Source organism: Oncorhynchus gorbuscha, linkage group LG13 (assembly GCF_021184085.1).
Source record: "Oncorhynchus gorbuscha isolate QuinsamMale2020 ecotype Even-year linkage group LG13, OgorEven_v1.0, whole genome shotgun sequence".
Taxonomy (NCBI): Eukaryota; Metazoa; Chordata; class Actinopteri; order Salmoniformes; family Salmonidae; genus Oncorhynchus; species Oncorhynchus gorbuscha.
In genome coordinates this window covers 86,165,727-86,188,507 of record NC_060185.1, presented here as the reverse complement: position 1 = coordinate 86,188,507, position 22,781 = coordinate 86,165,727, and the positions used below count along the sequence as shown (strand labels likewise).

General features: G+C 47.5%; 1 protein-coding gene across 1 annotated transcript in view; it reads right to left on the bottom strand.

The window, feature by feature from the left end:
• Nucleotides 1-22,781, bottom strand: part of LOC123992382 (teneurin-2-like) — a 150,589-nt gene that overhangs the window by 48,062 nt on the left and 79,746 nt on the right. Inside the window, exons 7-11 of the mRNA XM_046293523.1 lie at nucleotides 22,487-22,682; nucleotides 19,881-19,982; nucleotides 16,600-16,794; nucleotides 14,677-14,877; nucleotides 12,667-12,852 (exon numbers count right to left, since the gene is read on the bottom strand). Of these exons, the coding sequence (XP_046149479.1) occupies nucleotides 12,667-12,852; nucleotides 14,677-14,877; nucleotides 16,600-16,794; nucleotides 19,881-19,982; nucleotides 22,487-22,682 (880 nt within the window). The remainder of the gene's footprint in view (nucleotides 1-12,666; nucleotides 12,853-14,676; nucleotides 14,878-16,599; nucleotides 16,795-19,880; nucleotides 19,983-22,486; nucleotides 22,683-22,781) is intronic.

Sequence of the window (22,781 nt, the reverse complement as noted above, 5' to 3'; positions counted from 1 at the left end):
CGTGAATTCTCTTGCCCATACAAAAAAACGTAACGTGAAAAAATAGATTTTGAGCACCGGCCAAATATTCTAAGAGTTGATTTGGGTTGGGCCAGTCCGGATTTATGGGTTGTGCAACATTTTAAACTATGTTTGAGACCAACGCATGTGTGAGAAGCACTAGCGGTTCTTGGGGAGGGTTCAACAATTTTGGAAATAATTTTTACATAACAAATTTTTGCTATCATTCTTTTTTTTACATCCGTTATTAGACAGTGGCAACGATGATGATTATGAACATGGTCTTCTGCCTGCTAATGCCTGCAATGCAGTGAAGAAAACTATATGACAACAATAACGTCTAATGTAACTGGCCCCTCCAACAGTACAACTGGCCCCAGCTTGCCCCGCCCCCCAGTTGAAATGGTCTAGAACCGCCACTGGTGAGAAGCGCGCCAGTATCTCACATAACTAGAATGAGAGTCACTTTCTATGATCTATGCCCCTCTCCGCTCTGATAGACATGAGCCTGCAACTCTCATATCTCCACCGTTGCACTTCATCATTTATTTCCATATACCGTAGAATCAAAGGGTTCTGGAGGAAGGGCAGCATCCTCATAAACCTTAATACATGTCACAAAGTTATATAATTACTGCTGCCTGTTCAGAAATAAATTAAATCATTCAGAATAGCCTACTACACCATTAGAAGGACTATAATTTAGCCACAGGATCAATAGTTTATTTATTTTTAATAGTCTAGCTGTGGATTGTAGCCCAATAACAAGGAAAAGCTTATATTCGGGAATGCGCAACAAATCTATCAGTGAAAAAACACCAAGCAGACAAACCAAGCCTTTGTGTCACGTTCTGACCTGAGTTATTTTATTATGTCCTTGTTTTAGTATGGTCAGGGCGTGAGTTGGGTGGGTTGTCTATGTTAGTTTTTCTATGATTTGCTATTTCTATGTTTGGCCTGGTATGGTTCTCAATCAGAGGCAGCTGTCAATCGTTGACCCTGATTGAGAACCATATTTAGGTAGCCGGTTTTCTATTGTGTTTCGTGAGTGATTATTTTCTGTTTTCTGTTGTGTGTCTGCATCAGCCAGAACTGTTTTCTGTTGTGTGTCTGCACCAGCCAGAACTGTTTCCTGTTGTGTGTCTGCACCAGCCAGAACTGTTTTCTGTTGTGTCTGCACCAGCCAGAACTGTTTTCTGTTGTGTGTCTGCACCAGCCAGAACTGTTTTCTGTTGTGTGTCTGCACCAGCCAGAACTGTTTCCTGTTGTGTGTCTGCACCAGCCAGAACTGTTTCCTGTTGTGTGTCTGCACCAGCCAGAACTGTTTCCTGTTGTGTGTCTGGACCAGCCAGAACTGTTTTCTGTTGTGTGTCTGCACCAGCCAGAACTGTTTTCTGTTGTGTGTCTGCAATTCTAATAAATATGGACACATACTACGCTGCATCTTGGTCCTCACCTTCTTCCACCATCGACGACCGTTACACTTTCGCAATATTTCAAATACAATATGTGTCTCCACACACCTCGGACTGGGCTATTGATGGATTCAAGACAAGGTTGTTTTTGCCAGTGTCAAAGTAGCCTGCCATTTTGATAATTTGTTAGGTATTAAAACAGATTCTGCTACAGTCTCCAGTTACACTGGTAACAGTGTACACTGCTACAGACCTATATCTATCCTATCATGCCTTTCTAAGGTCTTCGAAAGCCAAGTCAACAAACAGATTACCGACCATTTCGAATCTCACCATACCTTCTCTGCTATGCAATCTGGTTTCAGAGCTGGTCATGGGTGCACCTCAGCCACGCTCAAGGTCCTAAACGATATCTTAACCGCCATCGATAAGAAACATTACTGTGCAGCCGTATTCATTGATCTGGCCAAGGCTTTCGATTCTGTCAACCACCACATCCTCATCGGCAGACTCGACAGCCTTGGTTTCTCAAATGATTGCCTCGCCTGGTTCACCAACTACTTCTCTGATAGAGTTCAGTGTGTCAAATCGGAGGGTCTGCTGTCCGGACCTCTGGCAGTCTCTATGGGGGTGCCACAGGGTTCAATTCTTGGACCGACTCTCTTCTCTGTATACATCAATGAGGTCGCTCTTGCTGCTGGTGAGTCCCTGATCCACCTCTACGCAGACGACACCATTCTGTATACTTCCGGCCCTTCTTTGGACACTGTGTTAACAACCCTCCAGGCAAGCTTCAATGCCGTACAACTCTCCTTCCGTGGCCTCCAATTGCTCTTAAATACAAGTAAAACTAAATGCATGCTCTTCAACCGATCGCTACCTGTACCTACCCGCATGTCCAACATCACTACTCTGGACGGCTCTGACTTAGAATACGTGGACAACTACAAATACTTAGGTGTCTGGTTAGACTGTAAACTCTCCTTCCAGACCCATATCAAACATCTCCAATCCAAAGTTAAATCTAGAATTGGCTTCCTATTTCGCAACAAAGCATCCTTCACTCATGCTGCCAAACATACCCTTGTAAAACTGACCATCCTACCAATCCTCGACTTTGGCGATGTCATTTACAAAATAGCCTCCAATACCCTACTCAACAAATTGGATGCAGTCTATCACAGTGCAATCCGTTTTGTCACCAAAGCCCCATATACTACCCACCATTGCGACCTGTACGCTCTCGTTGGCTGGCCCTCGCTTCATACTCGTCGCCAAACCCACTGGCTCCATGTCATCTACAAGACCCTGCTAGGTAAAGTCCCCCCTTATCTCAGCTCGCTGGTCACCATAGCATCTCCCACCTGTAGCACACGCTCCAGCAGGTATATCTCTCTAGTCACCCCCAAAACCAATTCTTTATTTGGCCACCTCTCCTTCCAGTTCTCTGCTGCCAATGACTGGAACGAACTACAAAAATCTCTGAAACTGGAAACACTTATCTCCCTCACTAGCTTTAAGCACCAACTGTCAGAGCATCTTACAGATTACTGCACCTGTACATAGCCCACCTATAATTTAGCCCAAACAACTACCTCTTTCCCAACTGTATTTAATTTATTTATTTATTTTGCTCCTTTGCACCCCATTATTTTTTTTCTACTTTGCTCATTCTTCCACTGCAAATCTACCATTCCAGTGTTTTACTTGCTATATTGTATTTACTTTGCCACCATGGCCTTTTTGCCATTACCTCCCTTCTCACCTGATTTGCTCACATTGTGTTTGTTTTACTCCATGTGTAACTCTGTGTCGTTGTATCTGTCGAACTGCTTTGCTTTATCTTGGCCAGGTCGCAATTGTAAATGAGAACTTGTTCTCAACTTGCCTACCTGGTTAAATAAAGGTGAAATAAAAGAAATAAATAAAAGTTGTAACGTCGTTCTTCGTTTGTCAAAAGAGAGTCGGACCGAAATGCAGCGTGGTGGTTACACATGACTTTAATGAACAAAGTGACACATGTAACTATAAAAAACAACAAACGGAACATGAAAACTAATTACAGCCTATCTGGTGAAACTACACAGAGACAGGAACAATCACCCACGAAATACAAAGCGAAACCAGCCTACCTACCTACCTACGGTTCCCAATCAGAGACAATGAGAATCACCTGACTCTGATTGAGAACCGCCTCAGGCATCCAAGCCTGTACAACACCCCTAATCAGCCGCGATCCCAAATACTACAAACCCCAATACGAAAATACAATAACATAAACCCATGTCACACCCTGGCCTGACCAAATATATAACGAAAACACAAAATACAATGACCAAGGCGTGACAGAAGCCCCCCCCCCCCCATAGGGAGGGTCCGGGTGGGCGTCTGTCCATGGTGGCGGTTCCGGCTCGGGACGTGGACCCCACTCCTTTAAAGTCATAGTTCCTCCCCTACTGTAGGTGGCTGAGAGGTTGTGGTTGGGAACCCCTGGCTACAGTGGCTGAGAGGTTGTGGTTGGGAACCCCTGGCTACAGTGGCTGAGAGGTTGTGGATAGTAACCCCTGGCTACAGTGGCTGATAGGTTGTGTATAGTAACCCCTAGCTACAGTGGCTGATAGGTTGTGGATAGTAACCCCTGGCTACAGTGGCTGATAGGCTGTGGATGGTAACCCCTGGCTACAGTGGCTGATAGGTTGTGTATAGTAACCCCTAGCTACAGTGGCTGATAGGTTGTGGATAGTAACCCCTGGCTACAGTGGCTGATAGGCTGTGGATGGTAACCCCTGGCTACAGTGGCTGATAGGTTGTGGATAGTAACCCCTGGCTACAGTGGCTGATAGGTTGTGTATAGTAACCCCTGGCTACAGTGGCTGATAGGTTGTGTATAGTAACCCCTAGCTACAGTGGCTGATAGGTTGTGGATAGTAACCCCTGGCTACAGTGGCTGATAGGCTGTGGATGGTAACCCCTGGCTACAGTGGCTGATAGGTTGTGGATAGTAACCCCTGGCTACAGTGGCTGATAGGTTGTGTATAGTAACCCCTGGCTACAGTGGCTGATAGGTTGTGTATAGTAACCCCTAGCTACAGTGGCTGATAGGTTGTGGATAGTAACCTCTGGCTACAGTGGCTGATAGTCTGTGGATGGTAACCCCTGGCTACAGTGGCTGATAGGTTGTGTATAGTAACCCCTAGCTACAGTGGCTGATAGTCTGTGGATGGTAACCCCTGGCTACAGTGGCTGATAGGTTGTGTATAGTAACACCTAGCTACAGTGGCTGATAGGTTGTGGATAGTAACCTCTGGCTACAGTGGCTGATAGGTTGTGGATAGTAACCTCTGGCTACAGTGGCTGATAGGTTGTGTATAGTAACCCCTGGCTACAGTGGCTGATAGGTTGTGGATAGTAACCCCTGGCTACAGTGGCTGATAGGCTGTGGATGGTAACCCCTGGCTACAGTGGCTGATAGGTTGTGGATAGTAACCCCTGGCTACAGTGGCTGATAGGTTGTGGATAGTAACCCCTGGCTACAGTGGCTGATAGGCTGTGGATGGTAACCCCTGGCTACAGTGGCTGATAGGTTGTGGATAGTAACCCCTGGCTACAGTGGCTGATAGGTTGTGGATGGTAACCCCTAGCTACAGTGGCTGATAGGTTGTGGATAGTAACCCCTAGCTACAGTGGCTGATAGGCTGTGGATGGTAACCCCTGGCTACAGTGGCTGATAGGTTGTGGATAGTAACCCCTGGCTACAGTGGCTGATAGGCTGTGGATGGTAACCCCTGGCTACAGTGGCTGATAGGTTGTGGATGGTAACCCCTAGCTACAGTGGCTGATAGGTTGTGGATGGTAACCCCTAGCTACAGTGGCTGATAGGTTGTGGATAGTAACCCCTAGCTACAGTGGCTGATAGGCTGTGGATGGTAACCCCTGGCTACAGTGGCTGATAGGTTGTGGATAGTAACCCCTAGCTACAGTGGCTGATAGGCTGTGGATAGTAACCCCTGGCTACAGTGGCTGATAGGTTGTGGATGGTAACCCCTAGCTACAGTGGCTGATAGGTTGTGGATGGTAACCCCTAGCTACAGTGGCTGATAGGTTGTGGATGGTAACCCCTAGCTACAGTGGCTGATAGGTTGTGGATGGTAACCCCTAGCTACAGTGGCTGATAGGTTGTGGATAGTAACCCCTAGCTACAGTGGCTGATAGGCTGTGGATAGTAACCCCTGGCTACAGTGGCTGATAGGTTGTGGATGGTAACCCCTAGCTACAGTGGCTGATAGGTTGTGGATAGTAACCCCTAGCTACAGTGGCTGATAGGCTGTGGATGGTAACCCCTGGCTACAGTGGCTGATAGGCTGTGGATAGTAACCCCTGGCTACAGTGGCTGATAGGCTGTGGATGGTAACCCCTGGCTACAGTGGCTGATAGGTTGTGGATAGTAACCCCTGGCTACAGTGGCTGATAGGTTGTGGATGGTAACCCCTGGCTACAGTGGCTGATAGGTTGTGGATAGTAACCCCTGGCTACAGTGGCTGAGAGGTTGTGGATGGTAACCCCTGGCTACAGTGGCTGATAGGTTGTGGATGGTAACCCCTGGCTACAGTGGCTGATAGGTTGTGGATAGTAACCCCTAGCTACAGTGGCTAATAGGTTGTGGATAGTAACCCCTGGCTACAGTGGCTGATAGGTTGTGGATAGTAACCCCTGGCTACAGTGGCTGATAGGTTGTGGATGGTAACCCCTGGCTACAGTGGATGATAGGTTGTGGATAGTAACCCCTGGCTACAGTGGCTGATAGGCTGTGGATAGTAACCCCTGGCTACAGTGGCTGATAGGCTGTGGATGGTAACCCCTGGCTACAGTGGCTGATAGGTTGTGGATAGTAACCCCTGGCTACAGTGGCTGATAGGTTGTGGATGGTAACCCCTGGCTACAGTGGCTGATAGGTTGTGGATAGTAACCCCTGGCTACAGTGGCTGAGAGGTTGTGGATAGTAACCCCTGGCTACAGTGGCTGATAGGTTGTGGATAGTAACCCCTGGCTACAGTGGCTGATAGGTTGTGGATGGTAACCCCTGGCTACAGTGGCTGATAGGTTGTGGATAGTAACCCCTAGCTACAGTGGCTGATAGGTTGTGGATAGTAACCCCTGGCTACAGTGGCTGATAGGTTGTGGATAGTAACCCCTGGCTACAGTGGCTGATAGGTTGTGGATAGTAACCCCTGGCTACAGTGGCTGATAGGCTGTGGATGGTAACCCCTGGCTACAGTGGCTGATAGGTTGTGGATGGTAACCCCTAGCTACAGTGGCTGATAGGTTGTGGATGGTAACCCCTAGCTACAGTGGCTGATAGGTTGTGGATGGTAACCCCTAGCTACAGTGGCTGATAGGTTGTGGATGGTAACCCCTAGCTACAGTGGCTGATAGGTTGTGGATAGTAACCCCTAGCTACAGTGGCTGATAGGCTGTGGATAGTAACCCCTGGCTACAGTGGCTGATAGGTTGTGGATGGTAACCCCTAGCTACAGTGGCTGATAGGTTGTGGATAGTAACCCCTAGCTACAGTGGCTGATAGGCTGTGGATGGTAACCCCTGGCTACAGTGGCTGATAGGCTGTGGATAGTAACCCCTGGCTACAGTGGCTGATAGGCTGTGGATGGTAACCCCTGGCTACAGTGGCTGATAGGTTGTGGATAGTAACCCCTGGCTACAGTGGCTGATAGGTTGTGGATGGTAACCCCTGGCTACAGTGGCTGATAGGTTGTGGATAGTAACCCCTGGCTACAGTGGCTGAGAGGTTGTGGATGGTAACCCCTGGCTACAGTGGCTGATAGGTTGTGGATGGTAACCCCTGGCTACAGTGGCTGATAGGTTGTGGATAGTAACCCCTAGCTACAGTGGCTAATAGGTTGTGGATAGTAACCCCTGGCTACAGTGGCTGATAGGTTGTGGATAGTAACCCCTGGCTACAGTGGCTGATAGGTTGTGGATGGTAACCCCTGGCTACAGTGGATGATAGGTTGTGGATAGTAACCCCTGGCTACAGTGGCTGATAGGCTGTGGATAGTAACCCCTGGCTACAGTGGCTGATAGGCTGTGGATGGTAACCCCTGGCTACAGTGGCTGATAGGTTGTGGATAGTAACCCCTGGCTACAGTGGCTGATAGGTTGTGGATGGTAACCCCTGGCTACAGTGGCTGATAGGTTGTGGATAGTAACCCCTGGCTACAGTGGCTGAGAGGTTGTGGATAGTAACCCCTGGCTACAGTGGCTGATAGGTTGTGGATAGTAACCCCTGGCTACAGTGGCTGATAGGTTGTGGATGGTAACCCCTGGCTACAGTGGCTGATAGGTTGTGGATAGTAACCCCTAGCTACAGTGGCTGATAGGTTGTGGATAGTAACCCCTGGCTACAGTGGCTGATAGGTTGTGGATAGTAACCCCTGGCTACAGTGGCTGATAGGTTGTGGATAGTAACCCCTGGCTACAGTGGCTGATAGGCTGTGGATGGTAACCCCTGGCTACAGTGGCTGATAGGTTGTGGATGGTAACCCCTAGCTACAGTGGCTGATAGGTTGTGGATGGTAACCCCTGGCTACAGTGGCTGATAGGTTGTGGATGGTAACCCCTAGCTACAGTGGCTGATAGGTTGTGGATAGTAACCCCTAGCTACAGTGGCTGATAGGCTGTGGATAGTAACCCCTGGCTACAGTGGCTGATAGGTTGTGGATGGTAACCCCTAGCTACAGTGGCTGATAGGTTGTGGATAGTAACCCCTAGCTACAGTGGCTGATAGGCTGTGGATGGTAACCCCTGGCTACAGTGGCTGATAGGCTGTGGATAGTAACCCCTGGCTACAGTGGCTGATAGGCTGTGGATGGTAACCCCTGGCTACAGTGGCTGATAGGTTGTGGATAGTAACCCCTGGCTACAGTGGCTGATAGGTTGTGGATGGTAACCCCTGGCTACAGTGGCTGATAGGTTGTGGATAGTAACCCCTGGCTACAGTGGCTGAGAGGTTGTGGATGGTAACCCCTGGCTACAGTGGCTGATAGGTTGTGGATGGTAACCCCTGGCTACAGTGGCTGATAGGTTGTGGATAGTAACCCCTAGCTACAGTGGCTAATAGGTTGTGGATAGTAACCCCTGGCTACAGTGGCTGATAGGTTGTGGATAGTAACCCCTGGCTACAGTGGCTGATAGGTTGTGGATGGTAACCCCTGGCTACAGTGGATGATAGGTTGTGGATAGTAACCCCTGGCTACAGTGGCTGATAGGCTGTGGATAGTAACCCCTGGCTACAGTGGCTGATAGGCTGTGGATGGTAACCCCTGGCTACAGTGGCTGATAGGTTGTGGATAGTAACCCCTGGCTACAGTGGCTGATAGGTTGTGGATGGTAACCCCTGGCTACAGTGGCTGATAGGTTGTGGATAGTAACCCCTGGCTACAGTGGCTGAGAGGTTGTGGATAGTAACCCCTGGCTACAGTGGCTGATAGGTTGTGGATAGTAACCCCTGGCTACAGTGGCTGATAGGTTGTGGATGGTAACCCCTGGCTACAGTGGCTGATAGGTTGTGGATAGTAACCCCTAGCTACAGTGGCTGATAGGTTGTGGATAGTAACCCCTGGCTACAGTGGCTGATAGGTTGTGGATAGTAACCCCTGGCTACAGTGGCTGATAGGTTGTGGATAGTAACCCCTGGCTACAGTGGCTGATAGGTTGTGGATAGTAACCCCTGGCTACAGTGGCTGATAGGTTGTGGATAGTAACCCCTGGCTACAGTGGCTGATAGGTTGTGGATAGTAACCCCTGGCTACAGTGGCTGATAGGTTGTGGATAGTAACCCCTGGCTACAGTGGCTGATAGGTTGTGGATAGTAATCCCTGGCTACAGTGGCTGATAGGTTGTGGATAGTAACCCCTAGCTACAGTGGCTAATAGGTTGTGGATGGTAACCCCTGGCTACAGTGGCTGATAGGCTGTGGATGGTAACCCCTGGCTACAGTGGCTGATAGGTTGTGGATAGTAACCCCTGGCTACAGTGGCTGATAGGTTGTGGATGGTAACCCCTGGCTACAGTGGCTGATAGGTTGTGGATAGTAACCCCTGGCTACAGTGGCTGAGAGGTTGTGGATGGTAACCCCTGGCTACAGTGGCTGATAGGTTGTGGATGGTAACCCCTGGCTACAGTGGCTGATAGGTTGTGGATAGTAACCCCTAGCTACAGTGGCTAATAGGTTGTGGATAGTAACCCCTGGCTACAGTGGCTGATAGGTTGTGGATAGTAACCCCTGGCTACAGTGGCTGATAGGTTGTGGATGGTAACCCCTGGCTACAGTGGATGATAGGTTGTGGATAGTAACCCCTGGCTACAGTGGCTGATAGGCTGTGGATAGTAACCCCTGGCTACAGTGGCTGATAGGCTGTGGATGGTAACCCCTGGCTACAGTGGCTGATAGGTTGTGGATAGTAACCCCTGGCTACAGTGGCTGATAGGTTGTGGATGGTAACCCCTGGCTACAGTGGCTGATAGGTTGTGGATAGTAACCCCTGGCTACAGTGGCTGAGAGGTTGTGGATAGTAACCCCTGGCTACAGTGGCTGATAGGTTGTGGATAGTAACCCCTGGCTACAGTGGCTGATAGGTTGTGGATGGTAACCCCTGGCTACAGTGGCTGATAGGTTGTGGATAGTAACCCCTAGCTACAGTGGCTGATAGGTTGTGGATAGTAACCCCTGGCTACAGTGGCTGATAGGTTGTGGATAGTAACCCCTGGCTACAGTGGCTGATAGGTTGTGGATAGTAACCCCTGGCTACAGTGGCTGATAGGTTGTGGATAGTAACCCCTGGCTACAGTGGCTGATAGGTTGTGGATAGTAACCCCTGGCTACAGTGGCTGATAGGTTGTGGATAGTAACCCCTGGCTACAGTGGCTGATAGGTTGTGGATAGTAACCCCTGGCTACAGTGGCTGATAGGTTGTGGATAGTAACCCCTGGCTACAGTGGCTGATAGGTTGTGGATAGTAACCCCTAGCTACAGTGGCTAATAGGTTGTGGATGGTAACCCCTGGCTACAGTGGCTGATAGGTTGTGGATAGTAACCCCTGGCTACAGTGGCTGATAGGTTGTGGATGGTAACCCCTGGCTACAGTGGCTGATAGGTTGTGGATGGTAACCCCTGGCTACAGTGGCTGATAGGTTGTGGATGGTAACCCCTGGCTACAGTGGCTGATAGGTTGTGGATAGTAACCCCTGGCTACAGTGGCTGATAGGTTGTGGATGGTAACCCCTGGCTACAGTGGCTGATAGGTTGTGGATAGTAACCCCTGGCTACAGTGCCTGAGAGGTTGTGTATAGTAACCCCTAGCTACAGTGGCTGATAGGTTGTGGATGGTAACCCCTGGCTACAGTGGCTGATAGGTTGTGGATAGTAACCCCTGGCTACAGTGGCTGATAGGTTGTGGATAGTAACCCCTGGCTACAGTGGCTGATAGGTTGTGGATAGTAACCCCTGGCTACAGTGGCTGATAGGTTGTGGATAGTAACCCCTGGCTACAGTGGCTGATAGGTTGTGGATAGTAACCCCTGGCTACAGTGGCTGATAGGCTGTGGATGGTAACCCCTGGCTACAGTGGCTGAGAGGTTGTGGATGGTAACCCCTGGCTATAGTAGCTGTGAGGTCGTGGATGGTAACCCCTGGCTACAGTAGCTGTGTGGTTGTGAATGGTAAAACACTGGTTGGTTGGTTGGTTGGTAACAAACAGACAGACAGACAGACAGACAGACAGACAGACAGACAGACAGACAGACAGACAGACAGACAGACAGACAGACAGACAGACAGACAGACAGACAGACAGACAGACAGACAGACAGACAGACAGACAGACAGACAGACAGACAGACAGACAGACAGACAGACAGACAGACAGACAGACAGACAGACAGACAGACAGACAGACAGACAGACAGACAGACAGACAGACAGATATAGAAATATAGATAGCACACAGATGACTAGTCTACTGGGCCAAGCTTACCAACGCCAGCCAGCCCCAAACCCACAGACTACTTAGCAGCGACTAGTTCCTACTACTATGCAGCACAAGAAGCTAAACGCTGAAAACCAAAATACAGTTTTACCTTTGTCAACCAAGTCCCACATGTCTGCATTGAGAGAAAACGTGCAGAGGTTGAGAGAGTGGCGTTATGAAAAAAAGGAACGGAAGGAGTTTAAAATGCAAGCACATGCATAGCCTACAGTAGATCACATGCATAGCCTACAGTAGATCACATGCATAGCCTACAGTAGATCACATGCATAGCCTACAGTAGATCACATGCATAGCCTACAGTAGATCACATGCATAGCCTACAGTAGATCACATGCATAGCCTACAGTAGATCACATGCATAGCCTACAGTAGATCACATGCATAGCCTACAGTAGAGCACATGCATAGCCTACAGTAGATCACATGCATAGCCTACAGTAGATCACATGCATAGCCTACAGTAGATCACATGCATAGCCTACAGTAGATCACATGCATAGCTTACAGTAGATCACATGCATGGCCTACAGTAGATCACATGCATAGCCTACAGTAGATCACATGCATAGCCTACAGTAGATCACATGCATAGCCTACAGTAGATCACATGCATAGCCTACAGTAGATCACATGCATAGCCTACAGTAGATCACATGCATAGCCTACAGTAGATCACATGCATGGCCTACAGTAGATCACATGCATAGCCTACAGTAGATCACATGCATAGCCTACAGTAGAGCCTAGCCTAGATCAGCACCCACAAGCAGACTAGTGATGAGTTTTGTCTTGTGAAAGACACAGCATACAAAGCTGCCCTGGTTTCTAGTGGGGAACAGAGAGTTGATCTCACAAAGTGCTGTTCCCCCCCACTGTGTTTCTGTGTTCTGAGGAAAAGCGCTGCTCGTTGAAATGGTGAATGGGAAATTGAACTTCCTATTTCAAAGCATTATGGGTAAATAAAAATAGCGAGGCATCCAACCTTCCATCAATCTATCCTGCACACACACACACACACACACACACACACACACACACACACACACACACACACACACACACACACACACACACACACACACACACACACACACACACACACACACACACACACACACACACACACACACACACACACACACACACACACACACACACACACACACACACCTCCTCTCCCCACCTACCGATGGTGCAGTGTTCTCCATTCCAGCCCTGGTGACACTGGCACTTGCCGTCTTTGCAGGTTCCATGTTTGATGCACAGTGGGTTACACACTCGCTGGTCACACCCGGTACCCGTCCAGCCCTCCTCACAATGACACGCTGCGCCCAAACACACACCGTGGGTCCCGCAGTCCATAGAACACACTTCTGTAGAGAGGGAGGAGAGAGGCATGTAAAGAGTTACACACAGCTACTGTCATTTTTGTTGGGGTTGGGTTAGGCATAACTACTAGTCAGGGTAAACCACTAGTTGGGTTAGGCATAACTACTAGAGTTAGGGTAAACCACTGGTTGGGTTAGGCATAACTACTAGAGTCAGGGTAAACCACTGGTTGGGTTAGGCATAACTACTAGAGTCAGGGTAAACCACTGGTTGGGTTAGGCATAACTACTAGAGTCAGGGTAAACCACTGGTTGGGTTAGGCATAACTACTAGAGTCAGGGTAAACCACTGGTTGGGTTAGGCATAACTACTAGAGTCAGGGTAAACCACTGGTTGGGTTAGGCATAACTACTAGAGTCAGGGTAAACCACTGGTTGGGTTAGGCATAACTACTAGAGTTAGGGTAAACCACTGTTTGGGTTAGGCATAATAATAATAATAATAATACTACTAGAGTTAGGGTAAACCACTGGTTGGGTTAGGCATAACTACTAGAGTCAGGGTAAACCACTGGTTGGGTTAGGCATAACTACTAGAGTTAGGGTAAACCACTGGTTGGGTTAGGCATAACTACTAGAGTTAGGGTAAACCACTGGTTGGGTTAGGCATAACTACTAGAGTCAGGGTAAACCACTGGTTGGGTTAGGCATAACTACTAGAGTCAGGGTAAACCACTGGTTGGGTTAGGCATAACTACTAGAGTCAGGGTAAACCACTGGTTGGGTTAGGCATAACTACTAGAGTTAGGGTAAACCACTGGTTGGGTTAGGCATAACTACTAGAGTTAGGGTAAACCACTGGTTGGGTTAGGCATAACTACTAGAGTCAGGGTAAACCACTGGTTGGGTTAGGCATAACTACTAGAGTCAGGGTAAACCACTGGTTGGGTTAGGCATAACTACTAGAGTCAGGGTAAACCACTGGTTGGGTTAGGCATAACTACTAGAGTCAGGGTAAACCACTGGTTGGGTTAGGCATAACTACTAGAGTCAGGGTAAACCACTGGTTGGGTTAGGCATAACTACTAGAGTCAGGGTAAACCACTGGTTGGGTTAGGCATAACTACTAGAGTTAGGGTAAACCACTGGTTGGGTTAGGCATAACTACTAGAGTTAGGGTAAACCACTGGTTGGGTTAGGCATAACTACTAGAGTCAGGGTAAACCACTGGTTGGGTTAGGCATAACTACTAGAGTCAGGGTAAACCACTGGTTGGGTTAGGCATAACTACTAGAGTTAGGGTAAACCACTGGTTGGGTTAGGCATAACTACTAGAGTTAGGGTAAATCACTGGTTGGGTTAGGCATAACTACTAGAGTCAGGGTAAACCACTGGTTGGGTTAGGCATAACTACTAGAGTTAGGGTAAACCACTGGTTGGGTTAGGCATAACTACTAGAGTCAGGGTAAACCACTGGTTGGGTTAGGCATAACTACTAGAGTCAGGGTAAACCACTGTTTGGGTTAGGCATAACTACTAGAGTCAGGGTAAACCACTGTTTGGGTTAGGCATAACTACTAGAGTTAGGGTAAACCACTGGTTGGGTTAGGCATAACTACTAGAGTCAGGGTAAACCACTGGTTGGGTTAGGCATAACTACTAGAGTTAGGGTAAACCACGGGGTAGCTTGGATTGGGGTTAGGATAAAAGGCAAGGAGGATTGGGCAATATTTAAGGGTTAGGCCCACTCAAACGGTAAGGCGTTAGATGAGGTAACAACTTACAGAACAGTCTGGTTTCATCCAGTTAGGGTTAGAGGTAAAGGGTTAAGGTTAGAGGTCAGAGGTTACAGAATAGGGTATTACTGACCTACTGAGCAGTCTGGTCCCATCCAGTTGGGGTCACAGCTACAGAGGCCAGTGTCTGGTATGAATGCACCGTGGCCATGGCATTGGTCTGGGCACTGTGTCCGCTGCAGCTCACAGTGTAGGCCGCCCCAGCCGGGTTTACAGTGGCACTCCCCGTTCACACAGATACCGTTATTAGAACAGGTCGGGTCCAGGCAGTCCACTACAGACAGAGAGGAGGAGAGAGAGAGGGATAGGGGGAGGGAGGGAAAGAGAAAGGGAGAAAAGAAGGAGAGAGAAAGATGGAGAAGGAGAGGGGGAGAGAGAGAGAGAAAGATAATAACGTATAAAATATTGAGAAATACTAGCTTCGTGTTTCCTTCATCTGATTTTTTGCAGCATCTCGTGATACACGTTAGTAATTGTCTTCACTCAGCCTTTCACAGGCATTTAATAAGTCAATACTTTTCACTCAGAAGGCTGCGATTTCTCACATAGAACCTTCCCTGTATCTTAGTGTGTGTGTGCTAATGCACTGGGGATAATCTGACATTGGCTGGCTGGCTGACAGGCAGATGTGAGGATGAACAGTGAGTGAAAACCAATTTGACAAATTACCCCCTCCTGGCAAACTATAAGCCCCCACTCCCCTCCTCCTCCTGTCCTACCCTCATTCCCCAAATCCCCCTAACTCCCCCTTCTCTTCCTGCTTCTTTACCTCTCCCTCTCTCCCCAATCCCTCTTTCCCTCTGCTGACTACCCACTCTCTCTCCTTCCCCTCCTCCCCCTTCGCTCCCTCTCTCCACCTGTCTAAAACCTCCCTCCCCACTCATTTTCACACGCTGCTGTCTGGGCGCTCCATTTCTGTTGGCGAGGCAGAAATGGAGGGTCACACGTATAGATTTATGTGTCATCGCCACTTCAGGTAAATAGTTTGAGTGACTCGGGCGTGATGGATATCACATTGAAGAGAGAGAGAAGGGAAAAAGGTGGATAAGAAACAGAGGGGGGAAAGGAGGGGGTAAATGAAGAGTGGAGGAAAATGCTGACCCTGTTCTCTGCCCTCCTCTGTGGCTCTGCTTCTATATGTCACTTCTCTCTCTCTTTCTCTCTTTTCATCTATCTCTTTTCTTCTCTATCATGACCTTATGCTCACATCTTCACTCCCTTTCTTTCTGTCTTTCCAGTCACCTGTCCTCTCCCTCACCTTTTCAGATCTCAACCTGTCCTCTCCCTCACCTCTTCAGATCTCAACCTGTCCTCTCCCTCACCTCTTCAGATCTCAACCTGTCCTCTCCCTCACCTCTTCAGATCTCAACCTGTCCTCTCCCTCACCTCTTCAGATCTCAACCTGTCCTCTCCCTCACCTTTTCAGATCTCAACCTGTCCTCTCCCTCACCTCTTCAGATCTCAACCTGTCCTCTCCCTCACCTTTTCAGATCTCAACCTGTCCTCTCCCTCACCTTTTCAGATCTCAACCTGTCCTCTCCCTCACCTCTTCAGATCTCTCCCCTGCTCTCTCTACCCTCTCTCTCTTATTTACCTCCCTCCCTCGCCCCCCCTCCCTCACCCCTCCCCCTCCCCTCCCTCCCTTCCCCTTTATCTCTGTAGATCTCCAGAGTTAATGTGTAGCAGGCTGATCCGTCTTAACAGGATCAATAGAACAGTGATAATCACTTAATCAGACGTGATGTATCTGGCTGCTCCTCCATCCTTCATCTGTTTATAGAGAAACACAACGGGACCACTGGGGAGGAGAGGATGCTGTGACGAGCTGGGACTGGGAGGCTGCTGATAACTGCTGTGTGTGTGATGTGATTGTTGAGTGTAAGGAGCTACACACTATACATCTTCAATTCCATCACACACTCCTTGACACACACTACCCCTCATCACACACCCCCACCAACCCACCCGCCCCCAAACACACACTCTCTCCCCTCACCTTTGGCACAGTTGTCTCCCTTGTACCCCAGGGAGCAGACACAGGTCCCGTCAGTGCAGGACCCATGTCCACTACAGAGAGGGTCAATGCAGTGGGTGGTGGGGACGGCACACTCTGCTCCCTTCCATCCACTGTAGCAGATACAGGATCCCTTATCATACTGACCATTACCACTACACAGCACTGGACAGGCCTCTGGAGAAAGAGAGAGAGGGAGAGGGAGAGATAGAGAGAGAAAGGAGAGAGAGAGAAATAGGGAAAGGAAGAGAGAGAAAAAGAAAGGGTGAAGAAGGAAAGATAGAATGTATAGAAGATAAGGAAAAAAGGTATAGAGAGGAGGTAAATAACAGTATGTCTGATGGTCATAGCAGAGGAAATAACAGTATGTCTGATGGTCATAGCAGAGTACATAACAGTATGTATGACGTCATAGCAGAGTAAATAACAGTATGTCTGACGGTCATAGCAGAGGAAATAACAGTATGACTGAACGGTCATAGCAGAGCAAATAACAGTATGGTCTCAGGGTCATAGCAGAGCAAATAACAGTATGTCTGAAGGTCATAGCAGAGTAAATAACAGTATGGTCTCAGGGTCATAGCAGATTAAATAACAGTATGTATGACGGTCATAGCAGAGCAAATAACAGTATGTCTGATGGTCATAGCAGAGTACATAACAGTATGTCTGATGGTCATAGCAGAGTACATAACAGTATGTCTGATGGTCATAGCAGAGTACATAACAGTATGTCTGATGGTTATAGCAGAGTACATAACAGTATGTCTGATAGTCATAGCAAAGTAAATAACAGTATGTATGATGTCACAGCAGAGTAAATAACAGTATGTCTGATGGTCATAGCAGAGGAAATAACAGTATGTCTGAAGGTCATAGCAGAGTAAATAACAGAATGGTCTCAGGGTCATAGCAGATTAAATAACAGTATGTATGACGGTCATAGCAGAGTAAATAACAGTATGTCTGATGGTCATAGCAGAGTACATAACAGTATGTCTGATGGTCATAGCAGAGTAAATAACAGTATGTCTGATGGTCATAGCAGAGTACATAACAGTATGTCTGATGGTCATAGCAGAGTACATAACAGTATGTCTGATGGTCATAGCAGAGTACATAACAGTATGTCTGATGGTCATAGCAGAGTACATAACAGTATGTCTGATGGTCATAGCTGAGTACATAACAGTATGTCTGATGGTCATAGCAGAGTACATAACAGTATGTCTAATGGTCATAGCAGAGTACATAACAGTATGTATGATGTCATAGCAGAGTAAATAACAGTATGTCTGATGGTCATAGCAGAGGAAATAACAGTATGTCTGATGGTCATAGCAGAGTACATAACAGTATGTCTGATGGTCATAGCAGAGTACATAACAGTATGTCTGATGGTCATAGCAGAGTACATAACAGTATGTATGATGTCATAGCAGAGTAAATAACAGTATGTCTGATGGTCATAGCAGAGGAAATAACAGTATGTCTGATAGTCATAGCAAAGTAAATAACAGTATGTCTGATGTCACAGCAGAGTAAATAACAGTATGTCTGATGGTCATAGCAGAGGAAATAACAGTATGTCTGATAGTCATAGCAAAGTAAATAACAGTATGTCTGATGTCACAGCAGAGTAAATAACAGTATGTCTGACATCATAGCAGAGTAAATAACAGTATGTATGACATCATAGCAGAGTAAATAACAGTATGTATGATGTCATAGCAGAGTAAATAACAGTATGTCTGACGTTCATAGCAGAGTAAATAACAGTATGTCTGATAGTCATAGCAGAGTAAATAACAGTATGTCTGATGGTCATAGCAGAGTAAATAACAGTATGTCTGATGTCATAGCAGAGGAAATAACAGTATGTCTGATGGTCATAGCAGAGTAAATAACAGTATGTCTGATGGTCATAGCAGAGTAAATAACAGTATGTCTGATGGTCATAGCAGAGTAAATAACAGTATGTATGATGTCATAGCAGAGTAAATAACAGTATGTCTGATGGTCATAGCAGAGTAAATAACAGTATGTCTGATGGTCATAGCAGAGGAAATAACAGTATGTCTGATGGTCATAGCAGAGGAAATAACAGTATGTCTGATGGTCATAGCAGAGTAAATAACAGTATGTCTGACGGTCATAGTAGAGGAAATAACAGTATGTCTGAAGGTCATAGCAGAGTAAATAACAGTATGGTCTCAGGGTCATAGCAGATTAAATAACAGTATGTCTGATGGTCATAGCAGAGGAAATAACAGTATGTCTGATGGTCATAGCAGAGGAAATAACAGTATGTCTGATGGTCATAGCAGAGGAAATAACAGTATGTTTGATGGTCACAGCACAGTAAATAACAGTATGTCTGACGTTCATAGCAGAGTAAATAACAGTATGTATGACATCATAGCAGAGTAAATAACAGTAAGTCTGATGGTCATAGCAAAGTAAATAACAGTATGTCTGATGTCACAGCAGAGTAAATAACAGTATGTATGATGTCACAGCAGAGTAAATAACAGTATGTATGATGTCATAGCAGAGTAAATAACAGTATGTATGATGTCATAGCAGAGTAAATAACAGTATGTATGATGTCATAGCAGAGTAAATAACATTATGTATGACATCATAGCAGAGTAAATAACAGTATGTCTGATGGTCATAGCAAAGTAAATAACAGTATGTCTGATGTCACAGCAGAGTAAATAACAGTATGTATGATGTCACAGCAGAGTAAATAACAGTATGTATGATGTCATAGCAGAGTAAATAACAGTATGTATGATGTCATAGCAGAGTAAATAACAGTATGTATGATGTCATAGCAGAGTAAATAACAGTATGTATGATGTCATAGCAGAGTAAATAACAGTATGTATGATGTCATAGCAGAGTAAATAACAGTATGTATGATGTCATAGCAGAGTAAATAACAGTATGTCTGATGGTCATAGCAGAGTAAATAACAGTATGTATGACATCATAGCAGAGTAAATAACAGCATGTCAGAGGGTCATGAGGGTGCGTGTGTGAATGTGTGAGCGGTAGAGAGAGAGAGAGATAGAGATAGCAACAGTGACATGTAGAGTAATTACACAGAGAGGTAACTAAACTATTAATCAGTGAACAGTCTTCTTCCCCAGGTGAACTAAGAGACATGTTGGCTTTAAACTGCCATGTATCACAGTTCTGTCTCCACACAGCCCCAAGCTGCACACTATCCTGAGTGTGTGAGTCTGCATGCCTACCTTTGGAGCAGTCCATGCCATGGAACCCAGGGAAGCAGTGGCACACACCAGACACACACTCTCCGTTGCCATGACAATTACGGGGACACTCCTGCACTGAGTCTGTAAAGGGAGAAGAGAGAGAGAGAGAAAGAAAGAAAGAAGGAGATAGATTGGATAAGAGGGAAATAAAGAGAGATTGAGAGAAGAGTGTCAAACCCCAGCCTGTAGTCATTTAGTTCAACAACACAACAATTCATTCATATTGTTTATATTTCATATTCTTACAGCAAACTCATAAACCATCAGCATGTATGTTTCTTCCACTGTTCCTCTTACAGGTAATACAATCCATCCATCCGTCTGTCTAAATCATGTTTCTCTCTGGGGTCATCAATACTTTATTCAGGTGTTCCTCTCCACATTCTACCTTTGTGTGTGTGTGTATTTTCAGCACTCTACCCATGTCTAAGTGGTTTGTGTGAGGAGAACAGGTTTGGACAAGACAAGAGGTTTTGAGGTTTTCACTCTCTCCACTTCCCTCTCTCTCTACGCCACATTTACTCTCTCCACTCTCTCCATCCCTCTCTCTCCACCCCATTTACTCTCTCCATTCTCTCCACCCCATTTACTCTCTCCACACTCTCCACTCTCTCATCCCTCTCTCTCCCCTCATTTACCCTCTCCACTCTCTCGACTTCCCTCTCCCTCTACGCCACATTTACTCTCTCCACTCTCTCCACCCCTCTCTCCACCCCATTTACTCTCTCCACTCTCTCATCCCTCTCTCTCCACCCCATTTACTCTCTCCACCCCATTTACTGTCTCCACTCTCTCATCCCTCTCTCTCCACCCCATTTACTCTCTCCACTCTCTCATCCCTCTCTATCCACCCCATTTACTCTCTCCACTCTCTCATCCCTCTCCCTCCACCCCATTTACTCTCTCCACTCTCTCCACTTCCCTCTCTCTCTACGCCACATTTACTCTCTCCACTCTCTCCATCCCTCTCTCTCTCCACCCCATTTACTCTCTCCACTCTCTCCATCCCTCTCTCCACCCCATTTACTCTCTCCACTCTCTCCATCCCTCTCTCTCTCCACCCCATTTACTCTCTCCACTCTCTCCACTTCCCTCTCTCTCTACGCCACATTTACTCTCTCCACTCTCTCCATCCCTCTCTCTCTCCACCCCATTTACTCTCTCCACTCTCTCCATCCCTCTCTCTCTCCACCCCATTTACACGCTCCACTCTCTCCATCCCTCTCTCTCCACCCCATGAACTCTCTCCACTCTCTCCATCCCTATCTCTCCACCCCATTTACTCTCTCCACTCTCTGCATCCCTCTTTTCACCCCATTTACTCTCTCCACTCTCTCCATCCCTCTCTCTCCACCCCATGTACTCTCTCCACTCTCTCCACCCCATTTACTCTCTCCACTCTCTCCATCCCTCTCTCTCCACCCCATTTACTCTCTTCACTCTCTAGATCCCTCTCCCTCCACCTGATTTACTCTCTTCACTCTCTCCATCCCTCTCTCTTCACCCCATTTACTCTCTCCTCTCTCTCCACTTCCCTCTCTCCCTCGACATCTCGCCCCTTCCCTCTCTCAGCACGATGCCTTACTTAACTCAAACCTACTCTGCCCTACCTCCATCCCTCACTCTCTCCACAGGAGTTGGCAGGCTAGCCGTGAGAGTAGGATTGGGTGGAGTTTAACCGCTGCTTTTGAAGTGAAAGTTAAATATACTCTCTCCCCTCTCTCTCCCTCTCTCCCTTCTTTCTCTCTTCTAACCCATTACAGCAGTGTTGAATGAGACTTTTCTCTCTCTCTCTCTCCCTCACGTTTTCTCTCTGTTTCCCTCTCCATCCCCCTCTCTCTCCCCCTCTTCCTCCCCTCCCCATCTCTCTCTCTCCCCCTCACGTTTTCTCTGTTTTCCTCTCCGTCCCCATCTCTCCCCTCTCTCTCTTGCTCTCTCCCCCCCCTCTCTCTCCTCTCTCCCCTCCCCCTCTCTCTCTCTCTCTCTCTCTTGCTCTCTCTCTCTATCTCTCTCTCCCCCCCCCCCTCTCTCTCTCTCTCTCTCTCTCTCTCTCTCTCTCTCTCTCTCTCTCTCTCTCTCTCTCTCTCTGCTCCCCCTCACTCTCCCTCTTCCTCTCTTGCTCCCCCCCTCCTCTCTCTCTCTCTCTCTCTCTCTCTCTCTCTCTCTCTCTCTCTCTCTCTCTCTCTCCCCTCTCTCTCTCTCTCTCTCTCTCTCTCTCTCTCTCTCTCTCTCTCTCTCTCTCTCTCTCTCTCTCTCTCCCCCTCTCTCTCTCTCTCTTGCTCTCTCTCTCTCTCTCTCTCTCTCTCTCTCTCTCTCTCTCTCTCTCTCTCTCTCTCTCTCTCTCTCTCTCTCTCTCTCTCTCCTCTCTCTCTTGCTCTCTCCCCCTCCCTCTCTCTCTCTCTCTCTTGCTCTCTCCCCCTCCCTCTCTCTCTCTCTCTTGCTCTCTCTCTCTCCCCCTCCCTCTCTCTCTCTCCCTCTCTCTCTCTCTCTTGCCCTCTCTCCCCCTCCCTCTCCCTCTCTCTCTCTCTCTCTCTCTTTCTCTCTTGCTCTCTCTCCCGCTCCCCCTCCCTCTCCCTCTCTCTTACCCATTATAGCAGTGTTGAAGGAGACAGTCTCTCTTTCTCGTCCGTCATTGTAGAAGGCTAGATGCCATGCTCCCAGGTCCAGGTACTGAACAAACACTGCTTCGTTTAGAACCACAGTCTGGATGCTGCGACGTTCTCGAGGAGACTCGACAACACTCCACTTCTCTTTCCCGTCCAAGCGTTCCATGTAGTCATACTGCAGGAGGAGAGACAATAACACTTTCAGGAAGCTCAGACCAGGAAGTCAATTCAATTCCATAAGTGTGTGTATACTGTAAGTGTGTGTGCAGTCCAG